The sequence below is a fragment of the Amborella trichopoda genome, chromosome 3 (assembly GCF_054954075.1).
Source record: "Amborella trichopoda isolate Santa Cruz 75 chromosome 3, AtrichopodaSantaCruz75HAP2 v2.0, whole genome shotgun sequence".
In the NCBI taxonomy this organism is placed as follows: Eukaryota; Viridiplantae; Streptophyta; class Magnoliopsida; order Amborellales; family Amborellaceae; genus Amborella; species Amborella trichopoda.
Genome location: NC_142338.1, coordinates 49,103,186 through 49,123,721, shown reverse-complemented (window position 1 = coordinate 49,123,721; position 20,536 = coordinate 49,103,186). Strand labels below are relative to the sequence as shown.

Below are 20,536 nucleotides of genomic sequence, written 5' to 3'. Positions count from 1 at the left end.
ATTGTTGGATTTAGGTCTTCGTTTTTGTTTCTCGAGTGGATCTCAAAATAAAAACTTAATGTTCTTCAAACAATTGACAGTCCAGTTGAACGATGGACATTCTGCTCACCTATAACTTTGCACATTTGATTCCTTAAAAGTATTATGTGAAGAAGACAAAATAAAATTTTCCATAATATCCCTACCTCAAAGGAGAGACCTTTAAAGAAAAAAATTAGATTTATAGAAAAATAACAAAAAATTAAATAAATAACAATTTGAATAGATCCTCAAAAATAAACATATAACCTAAAACTAATAAAAGGAAATATACGTACCTGGCTAAGAAAAAAAACAAAAGATAAAAGCTTACAAAAAGGAAACTCCAACCGATGGAAATATAAAACATACATTTCATCTATCTTATCCAAATAGGATATAACTATCTTATTTTACTATCGCTACTTGCCTAAAACAAACTACCTCCTTTACCCAAGCTTAAAACAGGTTAAGAGAAAATTTAAGGTCAGGCATATACCCAAAATCAAGTTTAAAACCACCGGCTGATAGAAAAGCTCAGTTTGGTCACCATCCAATAATTAAGTACCCAAAACACAAGTTTAAATTTTCCCAAAAGAAAACCCAGGTTTTGTATTATCTCATAGCCCAACAGAACAGGGCCCAACCGTGTCGCAAAATCAACCGCAGGCATGATTCAAACTTTATGTAAATGCCCCGAAGGAATACCATGGCTTCTCACAATAGAATATTAGTCTCTCTCTCTCACAGGTGCACATACATGCCCTTTATAGGAGATTCAGAGTAAAACCTGAATATTGACGCTTATAGCAACAGGATGCATGCATCTCTCTTCCCAAATTTTTAGTAGATTGAAAGAAGAATCACATCTAATGCAGCAACTTTCTTACATTTGTACAAAGCACTCGTGGTCGTGGAGCAGCAGACATCCCTATTTTTCACGTACAATCCATATAGAGCCTTCTTCGCCTTCCTAAAAGGTTAAAACTCAAATAGTATAACAAGCTCATGCCCCATGGTAAGGGCAACACCATCTCCGTACTATGTTACAAATCTCTAAGACAGATCCAATGGAGGGTTGGCTATACACAAATGGCATATGCCTCTAATCTCGGCCATCCATTAAGCTCATCTTCTACTCCATGACCTTCATTGATCATTCAAAAACCTATCCTACTGCGTTCAATACTCCGCGAGAGCACTTTTGCTGAGACCCCAATGTATCACAACTATCGCCCTTTTGCTGCAACCCTAATTTATCAAAACTATGGTCCTTTTGCAGAATGCAAATTAATTTTCTTCTCCTTCTAATCTCAAGCTTCAAAGCAATGCAAAAAAATTTTCATTTCCACTTTGAACTCAGGCTTCAAAGACTCAGAGCCCTTCAAATTTTTTCCTATTGCAATCTCAAGCTTTGAAAGCCTCAAAGTTCCTCAAAGTCATGGCACGATGAGAACTTGGCATTTATGTTACAGAGTTCATCATCTGTAACTTGGGCCTCAGTGTATAGTTTCCCAACACCAAATGACCTGGGGTTCACAACTTTTGATTCTTGGCCTGTTACTATTTCATCATTTTCACTCTTCAAAAAGCTAGGTTTTTCCCCTGATAACTGCAGCTTCATGGCCAAGCAGGCTTTCAGCTCGTCCTCGATTCTAGCTTTACTATCCATAGATCCATTCGTTATTAACGGCCTTTCAAACCATGCCTTGTCATCCCCATTCTTAGTCCTTTTGGGCTCCTTCTCACCTGCTTCTTCAATAGAATCCCCACTCTGCAACTTCCCCAATCTTGCATCGATAAGCCCCTGCAACTTTTGCTTATTTCTCTCTCCTCTTTGAGGATCAGCCTTGATCCTTGCCTTAATACATGACAACAATTTTTGGGTATCATAGTCTTTCTTAAGAGAGGTGGGTGCTGGTTCAGATTGGTTATCTAGGCCAGGTTCTAGGGGATGAATTGAAAACACTTCTTCCAGTAAGGAAACATTCTGCATATACCTTTCAAATGCCTCATTTTCGGCTTCAATGTCTTGGTCCGTGTGCTCTTTGAGTTTGGAAAACCTCCAACCGTTTATGGCTGCAATTTCCTGTTTAGTAAGGTTTAATTAGAGAGTTCTAATAAACTCAATACTGAGGGCAACAAATGGTAGTTCAAAAAACAAGAGTAAAAGTTAAAAGAGTACGTGCCTTTCTGGACAGGGGCTTCCTTGAACGCACAGGAATGTTGGCTCCAATAAAGGGGGTATAGTAATTCTGGGGGTTGGAACGCTGAGAAGTCTTTGGGGAAGCCCTAGAGGATAAGAAAGATTAAAAGAGCTTCAGGATAATATTGATGAAAGGGATGCAAAAGACACACATTCACTCTCTCTCTCTAGTTCTGGGGGGTGGAATGCTGAGAAGGCTTTTCTAGGGAAGCCCTGGTGGATAAGAATAGATTTCAAGGAGCTTCAGGCTACTATTGATGATAGGGATGCAAAACTCTCTCTCTCTCTCTCTACATGGTAGCTAACATAAATGGTTAATCCGGTTAATGCCTTCCTCTATAATGGGTCAAATATGAGAGAGAAAGCCCCTCTTTTTTTTCTTTTTTTGGGGTTGGGGGGGTATGTTTGTGTGATTGCAACAATATAATCTGAAACTTACGTAGATGAAGATACATCTGTTCGCTGATGGTCTGGCAAAGGAGAGCTCGAAGATGGCACCTTGTCCGGGAGAGTGACATTACCCTTCAACACTGCAGCATCCAAAAAATGAATGAGAGAGAGAAGATGGGGTGTGGGTGGGGCACGTCTCTCATCAAAGAGGGAAAGTAAACAATACTGCTGATAGATATGGAATACCTTAAAATCACATATCAAAGTACACATTTTGAGTGGACCTACCATGAATGTAACAAGGGTTTTGAGCTCTGGAACAACAACTCTTACATGACTGGAATGGACACCTGCACAACAATGGAGACAAAAAAGAACAATCAAACTCTTTTTCCCAAAAAAACAAAAAGAAAGAAAAAAAAACTAAAAGACACACAAAAGACAAACTCCATGATGAAAATAATTTGCTAATTCTCCATGATTAAATAAACAAAAACTCATACAAACAGTGAGCGTTCATACTAAATAGTAGGGTGAACTAGACTAATGAGCCAGTAAGCCAGAAAATCTACAGTCTAAACCAAATTTATCAATGCCAATAATTAATGACTAAAGATATGAGGTACAGAACTTTGTTTTGCTTCTGGTGACCATTGTTAACCGTTGATCAGAAAAGCTAAATACATGTTTTTTATTATAATCACTGTCACTACCCATAGAAACTAGATTCGAGGTATAATGAAGAACAAGGGTATGCATGAGAGACTGATATTGGCAAAATGTGAATAAGAATCACCATCTTTGGAGAAACTTCCCCAAATTCTGGAGCAAAACCCTACTGGGTGACTTCCAATCAACAACAGAGACCATTAGGAAGGTGATTAACAGCCTCAACTCCTTAAAGAAGTCAACGAACCTCTCCCAACTTGAAAGAGAGAGAAGGATCGATGCAAATGCAGATGCAACGCCACCCTTAAGCAGGTGGAGATCTGCTGGTAGTAAAGGTTGAGAATCAAGTAGTTAAAGGCGGGGAATAAAAATACCACTTTATTCAACAAAATCACAAACTGCTGAAGAAAGGCGAATACTATCAACCACATCAAAGTGGGCAATCGGACCTTTGAGGAATCCCAACATGTTAAAAGGGTCACTTGTCTGATTCTTTAGCAAACTCTACTTGAGCACTCCCGGTCCAAGACCATGGATGGATGAGTCTTTTCTGGGTCAGCCTCTAGAACAATCACCCTGGTCGTTATCCGTACCAGAAATACCACAAGCTATGCCTGACCTGGGCCAAGTTAAAGCCCTGGGTCCAGATAGCTTTTCAGTTGTCCTTTGCACTAGGTTTTGGGACTCCATCACCCCTAACATATTATAACTTTCTCCACGGAAGTACTATGCAGTAGAATTCATCAGTAGAAACGAGAGAATGCACCCCACCTTCATTGCCCTGGTTCCCATGAGAGAAGGAACTGAGGATCTCAAAGATAAAAGATTTAACACGTATGAGTCTTCTGAAAAGTACCAACAAAGTCCTAGCGAAGGTCCTGGCCTCTTGCCTTGGCAAAGTCCTTACCCTTGTTATTTCTGACAGTCAGTTTGCTTTTCGTTCATCATAAAAGCTTATGATTATGTTGATTGGTCCATCCTTGAGAAGTTCCTCACCAGAATGGGCTTTGTGCAATATGGGGATTATGGATGAAAGACTGCTATGCCTCTCCTCACTACCCATTGCTTGGCAATGGCAGCCCTGATGGATACTTTCATGCTTCCAGAGGGCTGCAACAGCGCTGCCCCTTGTCCCCTTCCTAGTAGTCACTGTGACAGAGGTTTTCAGTCATTCTATCTCCCAGCTATTTGAGTGAGGCATACTATGGGGTTTCGAGGTTTCCAGATCTGGTCCAGAAATTGTCAACTTTCTCTATGCAGCTCACAGTCTAGTTTTCTCTACGATGCCAATCCAGGAGAAGTCTACTCTATTTGGCTGTTCCTGTGGTGCTTCAAACTCTCCACAGGCATGAGCGTACACAAGGCCAAGACAGAAGTCATGGGCGTTGAGGTTGATCGCTAGCACCTTCACAACTTAGCTCATCAACTAGGCTGTCGGATAGAGCCCACCCCCTCTAACTACCTCAGTCTCCCACTTTGCCTAGAAAAGCCCAAGAAGGAGCTGTGAGACCCCATCATTGAGAAAATCCTGAGGAGTCCAGACACTTCAAAAGGTAGATACATGCCTTTGGGAGGTACGATCACCATAATAAAAGATCAAGCACCCTAGTCTACCATATGTCCCTCTTTCACATGCTGGCCCATATCTCCACCAAAGTACAAAGCATGAGGAGGGATCCCTCTGCTCCGAAGCAGGAGGCCTCAAGAAATTCGACCTTGTTGCTTGAAGCAAGTTGTGCACACCAAATAAAAATGGAGGGCTAGGGATCTGGAGACTCCGAGACTGCAAACAGCACTCTTGAGCAAATAGTTGTGGGCATTTTGGGCTCAACAGGACCAACTTTGGCGGAAGTGATCAGCACAAATACCACAACCCAGAGTTCGAGGCGTTGGAATAACATCAGAGCCAGCCGCTCTGTGTTCACGGAGAACTTGAGATTCAGAGTCACATCCCCCCAGAGGGTGTGTTTGACAAGGACATGGATAGGAAAACTTGCAGTGGGGGACTGAGCCCCCACAAACTCTGGTTCGTTCATAGTATCCTCCTAGAAAACCCTTAAACCCTGGAAGCCCATCCAATTCATTGACAACCTAGAGTGGCATGTCATTGTTCCCGGTAAATTCAAGCATTCAACTGATTGGTATTATCCAATAGAGCTCTCATCACCTCCAACAGGGAGGCTTCCACCTCAGAAGAAATGCAGAGAGGCTGAAGAATCTAACGGCCACCTCTTTATCCATTGCAATGTACCATCACAGCTTTGGGCAGGTCTACTGCAAAACTTGGAGCATCACAGCAATCGCTTCAAGTTTTCCTCACCCCTCCATATCCTGCTGGAACTCTTTCCCTACAGTGAGCCTCAGGGCTCACCACAATTTGGTCCATCTGGAGAAAAAGGAAAGGCTGCATCTTTAAAGAAAAAAAAAGTGAATATACAGGAAAATGGATTCAACAAGCTGAATGTCGACGGATGCTGCCTTGGTAACTCAGGACTTACTGGCTACAGAGCTATCCCTGGAGGCAGTTATGGAAACACCCTCTTTTCCTGCTGTGTACACAGGCATTGTTGACGGAACATTGGCCAAGACCATCCCACTGCTGGAAGGCTTGAAAAAAGTCAGTCGAACTGGGAATGCCCTGCCAACACCATCATTGTCGAGGGAGACTCCAAGAATATCATTCTCTGGGCTTCCAAAAGAGCTCAATACCCATAGACAGTACTACCCATATTTGACCACATATTTTACCTTTGCAGGCAGTTGCAGACCACCTTTACACGTTTGTGGGGAGGCCAACCATGTAGCAGACACCCTGGCCAGGGAAGGCCTAGCAGGGGAGGCCCACCTCTAGTCCCACTGGTTTTGCAGTTAGTGGGACTACATAGGCATCATTTTGTTTAATTTGCAATGATGACCAACAAAACCCACTTCTTCTGACTCTGGGGTTTGGTGCACATCCCACTTTTAAGATATCAATGTAAGGGGCATCCAACATGTGGGTCAACCATTTTGTGCAGATGTCATAACTTCTTACTTTATACAAGTCCAATCATACTAAAAAAATTAAAGAAAAAAATCAAGATAAAGATTTGCAGAATTATCTAATTATTGTGCATAGAAATTACAGAAGAAAAGAAATTCCACTAAACATTTGCTTTGATTTCAACTCAAATAACGACAATAGAAAGTTTTGAAGAGAAAACACTCCAAGGGAACACATTCCACATGCTCAAATCCAAAAACAATTGGAACCCTCACCATTCAAAAAGATCGACACCATACTGGCTTGCAACAAAAGTTTTGCTCAGGCTGGGGACTCAGCCTTTCCCGAGCCAAGTTACTCAGGCAAGTCTGTGTACTCGTCATAGAAGTGTCCAAGTCCACCATGGGCTAGGGAAAATTTAAAAATTGTGAAAAATCCAGAAAAAATCTGAAAACAATCATAATCAAGAAAAATGATATGAAAAAACAAAAAAGTGCAAAAACATTGTGTATACATGGCTCTGAAATACAAGCTCTTAGAAAATGCAATGTCTCTGAAATACGAACTCATCCCACATATATCAGTCCAATACAACAAAATATCACTATGTACAAATAAGTGAAAGGAGTGTCATTTGTCACTATCAACATGGGGGTCCCCAGCACCAAATACCTATGAGAAAGAGGGAGTAGTCCTATCCTAATGGTGCCTCCCTGCCAAACTTAAATCTAAGGCAAACCGGACCCTAAGCCATGGTCACCAAGACTCGTCTAGCCCTCATGCTCACCCCCACCCTGACCTAGGGGTCTCCACCCACCAGTAGAGCTATACTCCTCAGCACTATGACCGGGTTGATGGGTACATTGCTCACCTTGTTGAGCTTTACTGCCAATAGCTATAGTGTTCTTTCTTGCGGGCTTCTCCTTAGTAGAGCTTTCCCCCACCCCCGCCCCCCCCCTCCCCCTTCTATGCATTATGTAATCGAGGTTGACTGGCTTATAATTATTGGCCTAATGTAGGGGTGGCCAAACCCAAATGTATCCGGGTCTAGGTTTTGGACTCGGACCTGACCTGTCAGGTCCAAAAGTTGGACGCATACTAGAACCATTGGGTCTTGAGACTGGTCAAGTCCATTGCCACCCTCACTATGAGATTCTTTTTATGTAGCCTACAATGGTGAACGACAGAAAACTAATTTTTTAGGGGTGGGCAATTAGAGAGAGAGAGACATTCAAGATCCAGAGAGAGAGCTATGTCTCCAAGAAACTAAGAGAGGGAGAGTGGCAACGGGGTTTGGCCGTTTGGGGAGCTAGGGGAAGACGAAAAGTATTGAAACGATTTTAGGGTTGGGGCTTTGGCCTTTGGGTAAACTAAAAATTTGGGTCTGGGCACTTGCCAGGTCGAGTGTAGCAAGACCCATACCCGGACCCGGGACTATCTGGTATCCTTTATTGGACCCGGACCCTACCAGTCGGTACAAAACTTTGACCCATAGCCGGACCCGTGTTGGGTATACCTAGTGGGTATGGGTCGGGTCCGGGTCCATTGCCACCCCTAGCCTAATGTTTAAAGTTTCATTTTACGTTCTAATGTTCAATTTGTTATTTGTGTTGGTGCATTTGTGTTTATATTAACATTGTAGGCATGCTTCTTCTTTAACATGGAAAATTATTACCAAATGGGTCAAAGCCAACACCCTGAGATCATGCAAGGGTGAGGTACTGTATTGAGAGACTGGAACTTGATGATCAAACCCAAATTCAAGCAGTGTTGTTATTTACTTTGTTGTAGTATGTAAATTGAGTACTTAGATTGTTTTTCTAGCTTCCTTGTATATGGATGTTCAAGGTGACTTTGGGAGCAACATGGCTAGAAGAACTCGAGTAAAATTGGATCCAGGGCCCAACAAACCTAATAAGTCAGTGTTTCCAAATATAACTGGTATGTGTGGTGTACTTCTAATTTTTAATTGACAGATTAATCTTATTTTCTTTCACCAAAATGATGGGAGTTATATGGACTTCATAAGTTAGTGTATAGCCATCACAATCTGAACATAGGGAAGAGACAGATAAAAAGGGAGGCAGAGGCCAATAATTATAATCCAATCAATCTCAACTACATATTCCTTGAAGACCCTGTGGAGGAATGGGTACTGGAGCAGGAGGAATCAACAGTGAACTAGAGGGCCCTAAAAGAAAAGGGTCAAATGAGCTTGATGATATAAAAGTGGGGGAAGACCCTGTAGAGGAATGGGTAGTCGAGCAGGAGGAACCAACAGTGAACTAGAGGGCCCTAGAAGAAAAGCGTCATATGAGCTTGATGACATAAAAATGGGGGGGACCAACATGGAGGATGTGTAGGAGGCACAAGTAGACGGTTGTGAGGGCCAAGATGGTAGGAGCTCCACTTATGAGGAGCCTTGAAGTGGTTGACTACAGGGCAAGAGAGAGACCTATGGCTATTGGCAGCAGAACCCAGCGGGTGAGCTACATAGCTAGCTACAAAACCAAAGTGCTGAGAAGCATAGCCCAAGTGTTTGGGGGGAGACCTAGGCCAAGGTAGGAGTGCGCATAAGGGCTGGATGAGTCTCGACAACTTTGGCTTAGGGGCCTATTTGACCAAGGTTCTAGTTTAACAATGAGGCATTGGTGGGCTAAAGATTGTTCCCTCGATCTCATAGATATTTGGTGGCTAGGATCCCCATCCTCATAGAGAGATCCAGAAGTACCTTGATCTCTATTGACACCCCTTCCAACTATATGTATGTTATATTTTATTGTATTGGATAGATGTTTGGGGTGAGATTGCATTTCACAGATATTGTGCACTTCAAAAGCTTATATTTCAGAACCTTTGTCTACACAATTGTTTTTTTTCGAGAAAGCTTTTTTTTACACAATTGTTTTGCATAAAATTTCTTTCTTTCACATCAATTTTGCTGTATTTTCAATTAATTACATATTTGCATTTTTTTTGGGGATTTCCCCCTCTTTTGTCAAAAATTTCCCGAGCTCTTGGTTGACTTGGGCACCACTCAGACAAGTCCACTCGGACTTTAAAGAACTTCAGCCCGGTCGAGTCCTGATCCAGAGCTGAGTTCTAAAATGTTGGTTAACAATAAAGTTTCTAGTTGAAAATTTTGAAAAATATGTGTATCCCATTTCTTCCATTGGGCTACTTGTTTTTCAAGCACAAAACTATATTATCGCTATTTTGGATGAGACAAAAATGCATGCAATAACTTTAAACCCCCCATGCATATTGTTTTGCTCCAACAATTAGAAATAGAAAGAGTAGAAACCAATCACAACGTACTAAGATAGAGAGCAGAGTTATCAATTTTTTGTGTGAAAAAGCATCTGGGTCATACTTAAATGCAATCAACCCCAAAATACAAGTACAAGACAGAAGAGCACAAGGGTAACCATTGGAAATAAAGAAGCTCTCTCTACAACATGACTTCTTGATGAAATCTCAAGAAAAACATAAAGAGGTATGAAATAAAATATAGGGAGTTGGGATGATCTTTGAATCTCAATTCAAATTTAGTCTGAACAAGTGAATTGTAAGCACATATAGATTTGGTGTCACAAAAATACCAAGTAGAACAAAAATATCCAAACTTCTAATTTCAGCAGGGACATATACATTTAGTGTCAAAATATAAAATCGTCATCATCATCATCAACCTTTTTTTCAAAACTATTTGGGGTCGACTATACAAATCCTGGTTTGTCATTCTGCCCTATCAAGGGTCATACCCTTAGTGAGGCCATAAGTCTGCATATCTTTTCTTACTACTTCCAACCATTACCTTTTGAGACTACCCCTTGCCTTTTTGAGCCTTCAACTTGAACAAACTCTCACATTGCAAAGCATTGTCTCTCTCTATTGGGCTCATTGCGCTAACGACTAAACTCGTTGGGGCTTTGCTCATTGCTTGCCTTGCGACTGCTAGGATCAGCCCAAGAATGACCAATCTTGTGGTGGTACGGATGGCACAAATTTCGCGAATGTCCTGCGCCATTAGAGAAAGAAAGCCAAAACCACATTCCTTTTTTTGCGGGCGGATGTAGCTAAGTGTCTAGCTTTCCGATCGAAAAACAACTTCGATGAAGACGTATAGGTGCACTATTACGTGGTGGGGATTGCAATTTTCCATGAATTTTCTATTTTTCACTCCTCGATGGAATTTTCTTATTTCTTTTTTTAAGGATCGACGAAAGTAAGGTGCTACTCTTCGCGAATCCCAGCATACCCCTGGTTGGGATGGGTAGGCCCACCACTTTATTTTCACTTAGGCCCAGGCCCAGGCCCAGTAAGTGTATGGACCCTGTCCTCCCCCCCCCAAAAAAAATAACAGGTGTTGTACTGGGTCTGGCTGCACATGGGGCCAGCCCACCTAAGTCTACTTTCTTTCATCTTATTGTCTATTGGAGCTGCACCTAAGTTCTTCCAAATGTATTCATTTTTAATTCTATCCCTTCTTATCTTGCCACTCATCCATCTCAACATCCTCATCTCAGCTACACTTATCCTATGGGTATGTTGCTTCTTAACATTCCGCCCCATAAAGCAAAACACATCTCATAGTTGTCCTATAGAACTTGCCCTTCAGCTTCATTGGTATGCGGTAGTCACCTAAAACTCCACTTGCACATCTCCATTTCACCCATTGAGCTCTAATTCGATATGAGACATCTTCCTTAATCTCTCTATTTCTTAGATTATTGACCCAAGATATCAAAATTCGCTCTTTTAGTATTTTTTGACTGTCAATTTTAACTACTACCTTGTCACTAATCCTATTACTAAACTCACATTCCATATATTCTATTTTAGTCTGGCTAATTTTAAAACCTCTCGATTCTAGAGCCTCCCTCCAAAAAAGATAAAACCAAGTAGAATAGAAACTTAAACTACAATCTTCAAATTTCAGAATCAACATCAAACTATGTTATGCATGCCTCTGTGCACTGGTAAAAAAATATTTATACCCTTTAACTTTTCATGGCTCATCACCTAAAATCAGATACCATCAACTAAGAAGTCTCAGATATCATCACACTTAGTAGCTAAAAAATAATGAGAACCATTTGGAAATCCCCATAATAATCATTTATTCATTTTTTTTTACCAGTGTTCAACTGATAAACAAGCATCCCTTTATGGGTCAAATTGTCGAAAGAATCCCTTAAAATGAAATAACTTTGTCACAGTGAACCTCTTTATGAGAAGTTTAAATCCACACACCATAGACAGTTCCTATAGCCCCAACACAAAGGGTTTTTCCCAAAGGAAAATGGGGAAAATACCAGACAATAGAACCTTACGAAAGAAGAGAAGTAATAAAGATTTCCCCTGATCAAATAATAAAAGTCAGTGCTTCATGAGGATAAAATTGAATTAAATCCACAACGAGAGAGATAGAGGACCTTTTAAGGGCAACTAAAAAACAAATGAAAGAGAAAAGAAGGGGGCTTCACCACACCATTTCAAGAGAGAGAGAGAGACCTTGAACGGGCAACGTTGCCGCACTGAGAGCACTTGGGTTTGTTGAGTCCCCTAAGGTTAGGTCGTGGCGTGGTGGTTGTGGCCGGAAGGTTGGTGCGTAGCGTGGTGGAGGCGGTGCTCTCGCTCTTAATGTTGCTGCTATTGCTATTGCCATTGCCATTTCCATTTGCATTGGGATTTCCATTACTGTTGTTATTGTTAGGGGCAAGAGGCGAAGATACAGTGGCCATGGCAGAGAGAGAAGTTGCCTGGCCGAGAAAGAAAGTAAAACCAAAATTTTGTTGGGCGCCTTTCCTATGGCTTTAGGACTAATGACGATGCCCTAGTTTTTGGAGCAATTGACATAAACGCTCTCGCATGATAACTTCGGTTAAATTTTGGGATTCCTTTGAGACATCAATGAATCATTGACAATAATACGATCCTGAAAATATAGGGCCTGACAATGGGCCGGGCGGCCGTGACCCTAGGCAGCCCGTTGTCCACACAAGGCTGGCCCACGCCTAGGCAGGGCCAAAAAAAGTCCTAAAATAATATAAAAAAAAAAGAAAAAAAAAAAAGAAATATGGTTGGGCTTGGGGTGGCAACAGGTCGGATCCGGCTAGACCCAGACCCGAATAGTATTCAGGTCCAAAATTTGGACTCTCATATCTGAAGCAGTCTGGTCCCAGGTCTTGTTACTACCCTATGACTATGAGCTTGTTTTTTTTGCCTTTTTTTTACCATCATTTATCCTATAACTATAAGCTTCTTTTTTTTTTTTGTTTTTTTTGCCAACAATACTATAAATGTTATTAATGTTGTGACAATATGAACATCTAGCATGCGTTTAAAGACACATGATCCACCCACTATGGGCATAGATCGGGTCCGGCTGGACCCAGACCCGAATAGTATTCAGGACCGAAGGTCCAAAATTTATACCCATATCTGGACCCGAGATCGGGTCTATCCGTCAGGTCCGGGGTTTGGTCAGGTCCATTGCGACCCCTAAGTTGGGCCAAGCCAAATGGGACCAACATTGTCGTGGCCTTTGCCCAGGCTTGGCCAAACCTCAACCGCCTGGCCCTTAACCTCATGCCATGGAGGCACATTTGTGGCCTAGTCCTCATGGCCCTGGCCCTAGTTGAATAGACTTTTAATGGAAGAATCACACGTGTGAACCATTGCTTAAAAGATTGTGAGCCGCAGGCATCCTATTTTAAACCCTTCTATGCGGGCCCACCAACAAATATTCATGAATCCTAATCTTAGCAATCTGACGTAATGGAGGTCACATGAGGCAATTTCAATCACAATGTCATGCATAACATGGTTTTATTTTAGTTTTATCTGCAAATCATTTTAAGATGAAATTTGGAGGATCCCCATTCCCACTAGATGCAAATCATTTTGAGATGAAATTTAGAGGTTCCCCATTCTCACTAGCTGCGCTTAATAAAAATAATAAAAGAATATTTTTGGTAATGAAAATGACCAATATGCTCCTATAGATTACAACGATGTTTAAATCATTTATTATTATTATAAATATTTTTTCTTATTTTATCAAGGTGTGCCCTAGAGAGAAGGGAAAACACCACAAATTTCACCTCAAGACGATATGTAAAAAAAATATTGCAATTCAAATACTTTGAGTCATCCATTCAAGAATAGATGATAAAAAAATATTGCAATTCAAATACCTTTGAGTCATCCATTCAAGAATAGATGATAGAGGCTAACATGTGACATTAACTGAAGCTACTCAAGCCAAGTGGTCTAAATACCTTCCTGGTTCTGAACCTAGAATATGTCATCTACATTAAGGGTGTGTTTGATTGGAGGAAGAAGTGCAAGGTTGTTAACAATCCGGGCTTGGGCTAGGCTAGGCCAAGCCTTGGCTCGAAACTATGTAGGATGGGCTTGGGCCAAACCTACACCTTAACCTTTAGATTCAGCCCTACCCCAAATTCATGCTAATGAGGCCCAACACAACAAAAACGGGGCTAGGGGGACCGTGTATATTTTAGGGAAAAATTGTAATATATACACATGACCAAGCCATGCCAGTGCTTGCCCATGCCAAGCCCATAAAATATTTTGGGCCTGCCAACACCCAGCTTAGCCCTGGCCTAGGGACCTTAACATGTGGCATGAACCCCGCCTGAAACCAGGAACAGCCTAAAAACCAGAGGGCCAACACAGCCTTGTGCTAGGCCAATGCTAGCCCTGTCTAGGCCATAATGTTTCAAGCCTACTAGACCTCAGCCCAAGCCTGGCCAAGGACCTTAACATGTGGTCTAAACCCCACCAAAACTAGGCCCAACCTGAAAGCCCGTAGGCCAGCCTAGGCCTATCAACAACCCTAAGTAGTTGCAACCAAAACTACCTACTCCACTAGCTTCAAAATCTGCAGCTTCCATAAAAGTAGCATGGAAGGAACGGCTTCCCCATTTAAGCACATTTTAACATTGTTTTGGAAGCATTGGGAAGTAGTAGCTTCTAAAACAATGCGACACTTCCCGTTCACAAAACACAAAAATTACTGTAGTAATTCGAAGCTAGCTATCAAACATGCCCTAAAAATATTGTTTTAAGGTTTGGAACATTGCAAAAGCAAGGGTATTTTGGCTCAAGTTACTTGAGGTTTGTGTAAGGCCTAGGCTTGATGGAAACAAAATAAAGCCTCACCGCAAATCCCAATTTGGAAAGCACTTTCGGCAAATATAGAAATATCCATTATGGATCTAAAAACAATTTTCAACACTGACAATAGGATTTGAACTCAAAAAATGGCAATGATCTTGTGGATATGAGCACTTATTTGTAGGGTGAAATAGATAGTCTAGATAATTTGTTACAGTATACTCTATTTTTAGAGCTTAAAGTCCTAATTATTTTTAAAGCACTGATTTTTAGGGTGAAAGCGATAGTCTAGATAATTTGTTACAATATACACTATTTTTAGAGCTTAAAATCCTAATTATTTTTCATAACCATAATGTTCCATCCGAGATGATTGATGTAAAGATTTTTTAATACTTAAACCGTACTTTTTAATAAGTTATGAGTGAGGCTTTACTTATTTTGATAGGGCTGCAGTCCTATCAAATTATTTTCTATACAACAATGCCCCCTCTTGCTCTAGTTCCATACTAGGAATATTTTGTAAAACTAGAACAAGTAGGGTATTCAGGCATTTGACTCAATCGACTTTAACAAATAAAAATAAAAAAGGCCTCATCTGTTAAGAGTTAAATAAGAGCAATTTGGCTTTTTCCAACATAAATATTAAGATATATACATAAAGGAAAAAGTTTATATAAGGTTTCAACCTTAAAATCTAGAAGTAAAGATGCACTTCAAAAATACATCAAAAAATGTTTTTTTAATGTTGAAAAACTCACTAATTGATCATCTTGACATTGAGATATATGAATATTAAAAAATAAAAAATAAAAAATTTGAGTCCCAAAAATAGCATATCTTGCAATATATATATTATCTACATCGTCCATTCTCAAAATTTTCATATGTTTATAGATCTACTTGATTTTAACTTTTTTTGAAGTTCAAAATTTTGTAACTTGATATGAAAATAGATTTTGAGATAATCCTAAGAATTTTTTAAAATAAAATTATATATTATGATAAAATTTGGAAGTGCGCCTTATTTGGATTGTTTAACGTTGCAACCTTATGGAAACCACAGCACACATAAATGACATAATTTTAAAACAATGACCACTTTATTATTGGTAAAGCCGTTGATTGAACCACCTCTTTAACCTTTTGGGGTTGTTAGACCATTTTACTAATAATTTTCCATTTAAGCCTTCATATTAGGTTATTTTAAGCAAAGTCCCCGGGCCTCAACATTTGGGTCAAAACCCCACCTAAGGGCCTGTTTGCATCGTGCACAAGTCACAAGTAGTGCCACTCTACATTCTGCATTGCATCACCAAGATTTGTACCATAAAGGTATATAAACTTTTTTCAAATATGAATTAGTGATAGAACTTTCAAAAAAGCTATATTTCCTCCATCTTTGACAAGGCAACGCTGTGCTGGAGCTTATAGATCAATTACTCATTACAGTTCTTCACCTCTCAACGATTAAAACATCCATCCATGAGGTCCTTCCCATTTTTACGTCCAAGACTAATCAAATTCTCAGCTAGTAGGACAAACAAAAACATAACAAAATGTATCCAATGAGACTATTTACTTTGAGATCACGACCATGTGATATAAAATCAGGTAGTTTTGGAAGTATCATTGAGAACCGACCGATTTGCAGCGATCTCGGCCAATTTGACTCAGAACTTGATAATCCTGTGCCGATTCTCGCTTATAATTGAGAAAATCGGACATGTTTAGAAGACAACCGACTAATTTGCAGCCGATCAATCGGCGCAATGACACGCAGTGATAATGCAACGGATAAATCGATGCAGTTTGCTACAGTGACGGGCGATTTCAAACGGTAAAGGCAAACTTTGGGAAATCGGTCGCTACAGTGACAGGTGATTTCAAACGGTAAGGGCAAACTTTGGGAAATCAATCGGTTATCGGACGTGTCTAGAAGCGAACCGACCGATTTGCAGCGATCTCGGTCAATTCGACAATCCCGTACCGATTCTTGCTCGAAAATCAATAATCTCGGCCAATTCGACTCTAAATCGACAATCCCGTGCCGGATTCTTGCTCGAAAATCGATAATCTCGGCCAATTCGACTCGAAATCGATAATCCCATGCCGATTTTTGTTTATAACTGAGAAAATCGGACATGTCTAGAAGACAACCTGTCGATTTGCAGAGATAAATCGGCGCAATTCGCTAGCGATAAATCGGCACATTTACCTACAGTAAAGGCAATTTCGAACAGTAAGGGCGAACTTTTGTAACTTCTTAAAAGTTTTGACACATACAACATCAACTATATTCCACGGAGTCCACATAGCACGCCACTCACGTGCACCTGCCAATGCACTGATGACAAGTCTGGGCACTCCTCTTTCCTTTTCTGAAGTCTTTTCCACAAAAAATATTATGCAACTCCAAGGAGAATATGAGTTTCTGATTAATTTTTTATCAAGGAGGTCTTGTATTTCTTTCTTACAGATTTCCAAGTGTCTACTATTCATTTGAATTGGTCGAGATTTTGTAGGAATAAATTTTTCATTGAAATCCGGTTCATAAGGTAATTCAACAATATGTTTTTTTCTTTCCCAAAAAGCATTTGTAATATCAGCACAAATTTTCTTTTCAAATTTATTTTTAAACTGCATGATTTTCTCTTGGATAGTGGGGCTATTAATCTTTTCATTTATTTGTTTGGTTATGATCTCTTGGTTAAGCGTATTGAGTAGAGATTATTTATTCTTTCTCAAAACCATAACTTGATTTATTTCTTTTAGTTTTGGTTTATCGATGAATTCAAACTTGACTTTATGGCCCTGGATCTCAGATTCTATTCGTGAAGAGTCTAAAGATTTTATCGGATAAAGAAGACTCAGAAAAGGGGTTCCTAAAATTATATCTTGAGCTAGACCTTTTACCATAATAAATGCCATTAGAAAGCAAGCTCCGTTATTACAAACAACAGCTTTAGAAAGTTTATAATTGATTAAAAGCCTCTTACCATTGGCAGTGTTTAAGACTTGGGCAGTCTTATCAAAGAATCTTGATGGGACAAGTCCCTCATTGATGCAATTAAGATTAGCACCTGAATCAATAAGAGCTATGGCAGAAAAATTGTATTCTTTGGACACAACAATTGTGACTTTTGTGTGCCATTTTTTAGTAATAACTTTATTTACCATGTTAATTTAATTTAGTTGGTTAAGGTCAATTTTCTCAATTGTATTAATAGTCTCTTCTTCGTCCTGATTTTGTATATTTTCAAATTCAATTATTAGGTTTTCAGGTGATTGTGGATTCTCAAGAGTTTCTAGTATAGTTACTCTATTATTAAGAGCTTGTAATTCTTATTTTAAATTTCTTTTTTCAAACCTTAGTTCGAAAATAATGGTTTCACACTCAGAGAATACTTGTTTTTTATTAACTCTATCAATTATTTGTTTGAGGTCATAAGTGGGTTTAAAGACTTGGCTTTCAATCTTTTTTTTGGCAAGGTATTTAACAAGAGCATCCCATTTTTCAAGTGGGTCAATAATTTTATCAATTATATCTAGAACCAAATTTGTTCCTCAGTAAGCATATTGAGACTAAGATCTTGCATATTTAGCAAGGCTTTATAATGATCACACTTACAATCCTCTTCTGTCTCACTATTATCAGAAGTTTCAGTGCTAATGTCCAAAACTTCATCTTCTGAGTCTGTCTCATAAATAGATAAGTCCTCATCAGAGGAATCTCCTATAAGGAGGATTTGCTCTAATTGTCTTCTTAGACCTTCATCAGAAATTTCATTAATTTTTGTTTTGTCCTACATCTATTTGCATAATACCCATACCGGCTACACTTTTTACAAATAGGTATTTTTCTTTTTGGTTTATTATTCTTAGGTTTAGGATCTTCCATACCTGAATTGAATGTTTTCCTTTTTTGTTTTCTATGATATTTTTTGTTTTTCTTATACTCACCTCTTTTAGAGTTATTTTTATATTTTTTGGAGTGAGTCTTTTCCGGAAAGGGATAATAACCAAATTGTTCACAAAAGTCTTTCATTTCTCTTTTACCAGTGATCCTTTATTTTTCAAGCTATCTCTTAAGCTTGAGGTCAGTACAAAATTCCAAACCGGTAGCACAATGAGCACGTCAAGCGGAATGGGATTAACAAAACATAACAAGCAAAATACTCACAGTTGGTTTATCTGTTTCAAGCTTAATGAAGCCATAAATAAATTACCCACATTATACTGGGGACCTGACCCAGACATTTATCCCAAACAATTAAGATGCTCGCTGGCAAAATTTGAAGCAGCTAACAGAAATTGGTCTAAACTAATCCGATTTACCATCTTATATGCGATCGCTTGGATCCTCAGTTGGTCTTATATTGTTACTGAATAGGATAAAAATTGGGATTATATCCCCCATCTTGAACAAATAATACAAATAAAATGGTGGAACAATTTTAATATTAAAGACTTAGTTCTCGAAACCATTAAAATCATCAAAATTAAAGTCAATACACCTGGACTTAACCAGCCAATAGGTACAACCTAATATTTAAGGCTTTTATGGACTGAAAATCCAAACTTGTCTAAAGAAAAACTCAAAGAAAAACTATTATCAATGTTCGAAGAAGACTCAATGTCAGTCAGTGAAGAAGAAGGAAACCGGAACGGTGATGTTAGTTCGGGGATTCTACCCTCGATCCATCAAACATAAAGCAGACTATTGGGTCGGCCCGACTCTACTCTATCAAAGACACGAGGCCCACTAATCCTGTCGACAAAAGATAGGTGTCCCTACTAAGATGCTGCCGACACCTTTTTGTCACACCAAAGGACAGACGTCCCCACTAAGATGTTGCCACCAACACCATCTGTCACTATTCCTACATTTCCACGTAGCAAGTACCACAGACATTACCGACATCCCCTACCTTCGTCTTCCGCGTGGCAGGAAATCAATGGACCGACATCCGCGTTTAAGAAAACTGGCATGAATAAAATTTGAAGTCCGAGATGATAAATAGAGGACTTCTCCTTTGAAGAAGGCATCTCTCAGGGTGTTTTGAAGTTTGAAGTTTGCTTAGCCTTCTTTACTGCTCTCTATTCTCTCTCTTTCTCTAAAAAGATTGTAAAAGTTTTAAAGTGTACTGATGTGCTGGTGTATCTGATTTTATGTAAGCATTCCAATACTTTTTATTTATAAATTGATATGTTTATCTCAATCTGTTATTTTATTTGTTATGTTCTTTTAGTACCATTCTATGATTTTGCTTGTTATGTTTTGTTAATCCCATTCCGCTTGATGTGCTCAAAGTTGGTATCAGAGCCAAGTTGTTCCTATCTTAGATAAACAGTTTTTGTATCAAAACTCTGTCCAAGTCTTGATAAAATACTCTTTACGGGTATAGGTTTGCTTATAAGAAACAACCATAGATTTAGGTAAATCAACGAATTCTTCAAGAGGATGGATACTTTTTTCATCTCCATTTGGAGTCCTGTAAGTTTTATATATCTTTGTAAGGATGGCAATAGTTTCAGGATTCCTAATTTTTGGAGTATACAAGCTATCAGGAATTTTTTTACCTTTTGAGTCCATATAATATATCAACCAGGTAAAAAATCTTATATTAATTTTGTTTTTTATCATAGTCTTGATATATTCGTCATCAAAGAATTTTTTAAGGGGTTTGCTATGTTTAAGAAACCATTCTCTTATTTTTTTATTTTCTTCAGAGTAAAATCTTACCTTAAGAGTTTGTAGTTGATTTCGAATTTTTCAACTTCAAGCGTATTAACAGAACCTTCATGAATACGAGAACTGTATCCCAATTCAGAAAAGGTCGGTCCTTGACAGCCATCAGAATCTTTATCATTCTGTGTTGAAGGGTTTTCTACCTTATAAGTACGTTGGATAATTTGTTGGTTTTTAAGCTGATTAAGCCCTTCTATGACAACACCTTTATTATTTTTTCCTTTTTCAGCTTCTGTCCGTGGCATAGAGGCAAAAGAGATTCTAGGGGGCTCAGACATCTTAGATGATTCAGAACTAAAAGACATTTTTGGAGGCTGCTTTGGGTTCCTGTTTTGATTAAAGAAAGTTCTAAGGAGAGGACTGAATTGAATTT

The 20,536-nt window shown here is 39.3% G+C and overlaps 1 protein-coding gene across 2 annotated transcripts; it reads right to left on the bottom strand.

The window, feature by feature from the left end:
- Positions 1 to 604: 604 nt before the first annotated feature.
- LOC18443772 (electron carrier/iron ion-binding protein) lies at positions 605 to 12,190 on the bottom strand. Of its 2 annotated transcripts, XM_020673418.2 has the most exons (6): positions 11,784 to 12,190; positions 2,903 to 2,964; positions 2,664 to 2,754; positions 2,208 to 2,310; positions 2,019 to 2,107; positions 605 to 1,879 (listed from the first exon to the last, which is right to left on the bottom strand). In XM_020673418.2, exons 1-6 carry the CDS (start codon positions 12,011 to 12,013, stop codon positions 1,705 to 1,707), a joined length of 750 nt encoding a protein of 249 aa, XP_020529077.1. In that variant the 5' UTR covers positions 12,014 to 12,190; the 3' UTR covers positions 605 to 1,704. The 2 variants fall into 2 exon arrangements, with proteins under 2 accessions (XP_020529077.1, XP_020529076.1); XM_020673417.2 differs by having other exon boundaries at positions 605 to 2,107.
- Between the last annotated feature and the right edge of the window lie 8,346 nt (positions 12,191 to 20,536).

Bases quoted from the DNA above. Each gene is read 5' to 3' on its own strand.
- LOC18443772 (XM_020673417.2), bottom strand. From the start codon at position 12,013: ATGGCCACTGTATCTTCGCCTCTTGCCCCTAACAATAACAACAGTAAT. The intron at 2,755-2,902 runs GTAGGTCCACTC...TGGATGCTGCAG, and splicing joins AAACCCTTGTTACATTCATG to TGTTGAAGGGTAATGTCACT. The intron at 2,311-2,663 runs GTAAGTTTCAGA...CTTATCCTCTAG, and splicing joins ACAGATGTATCTTCATCTAC to GGCTTCCCCAAAGACTTCTC.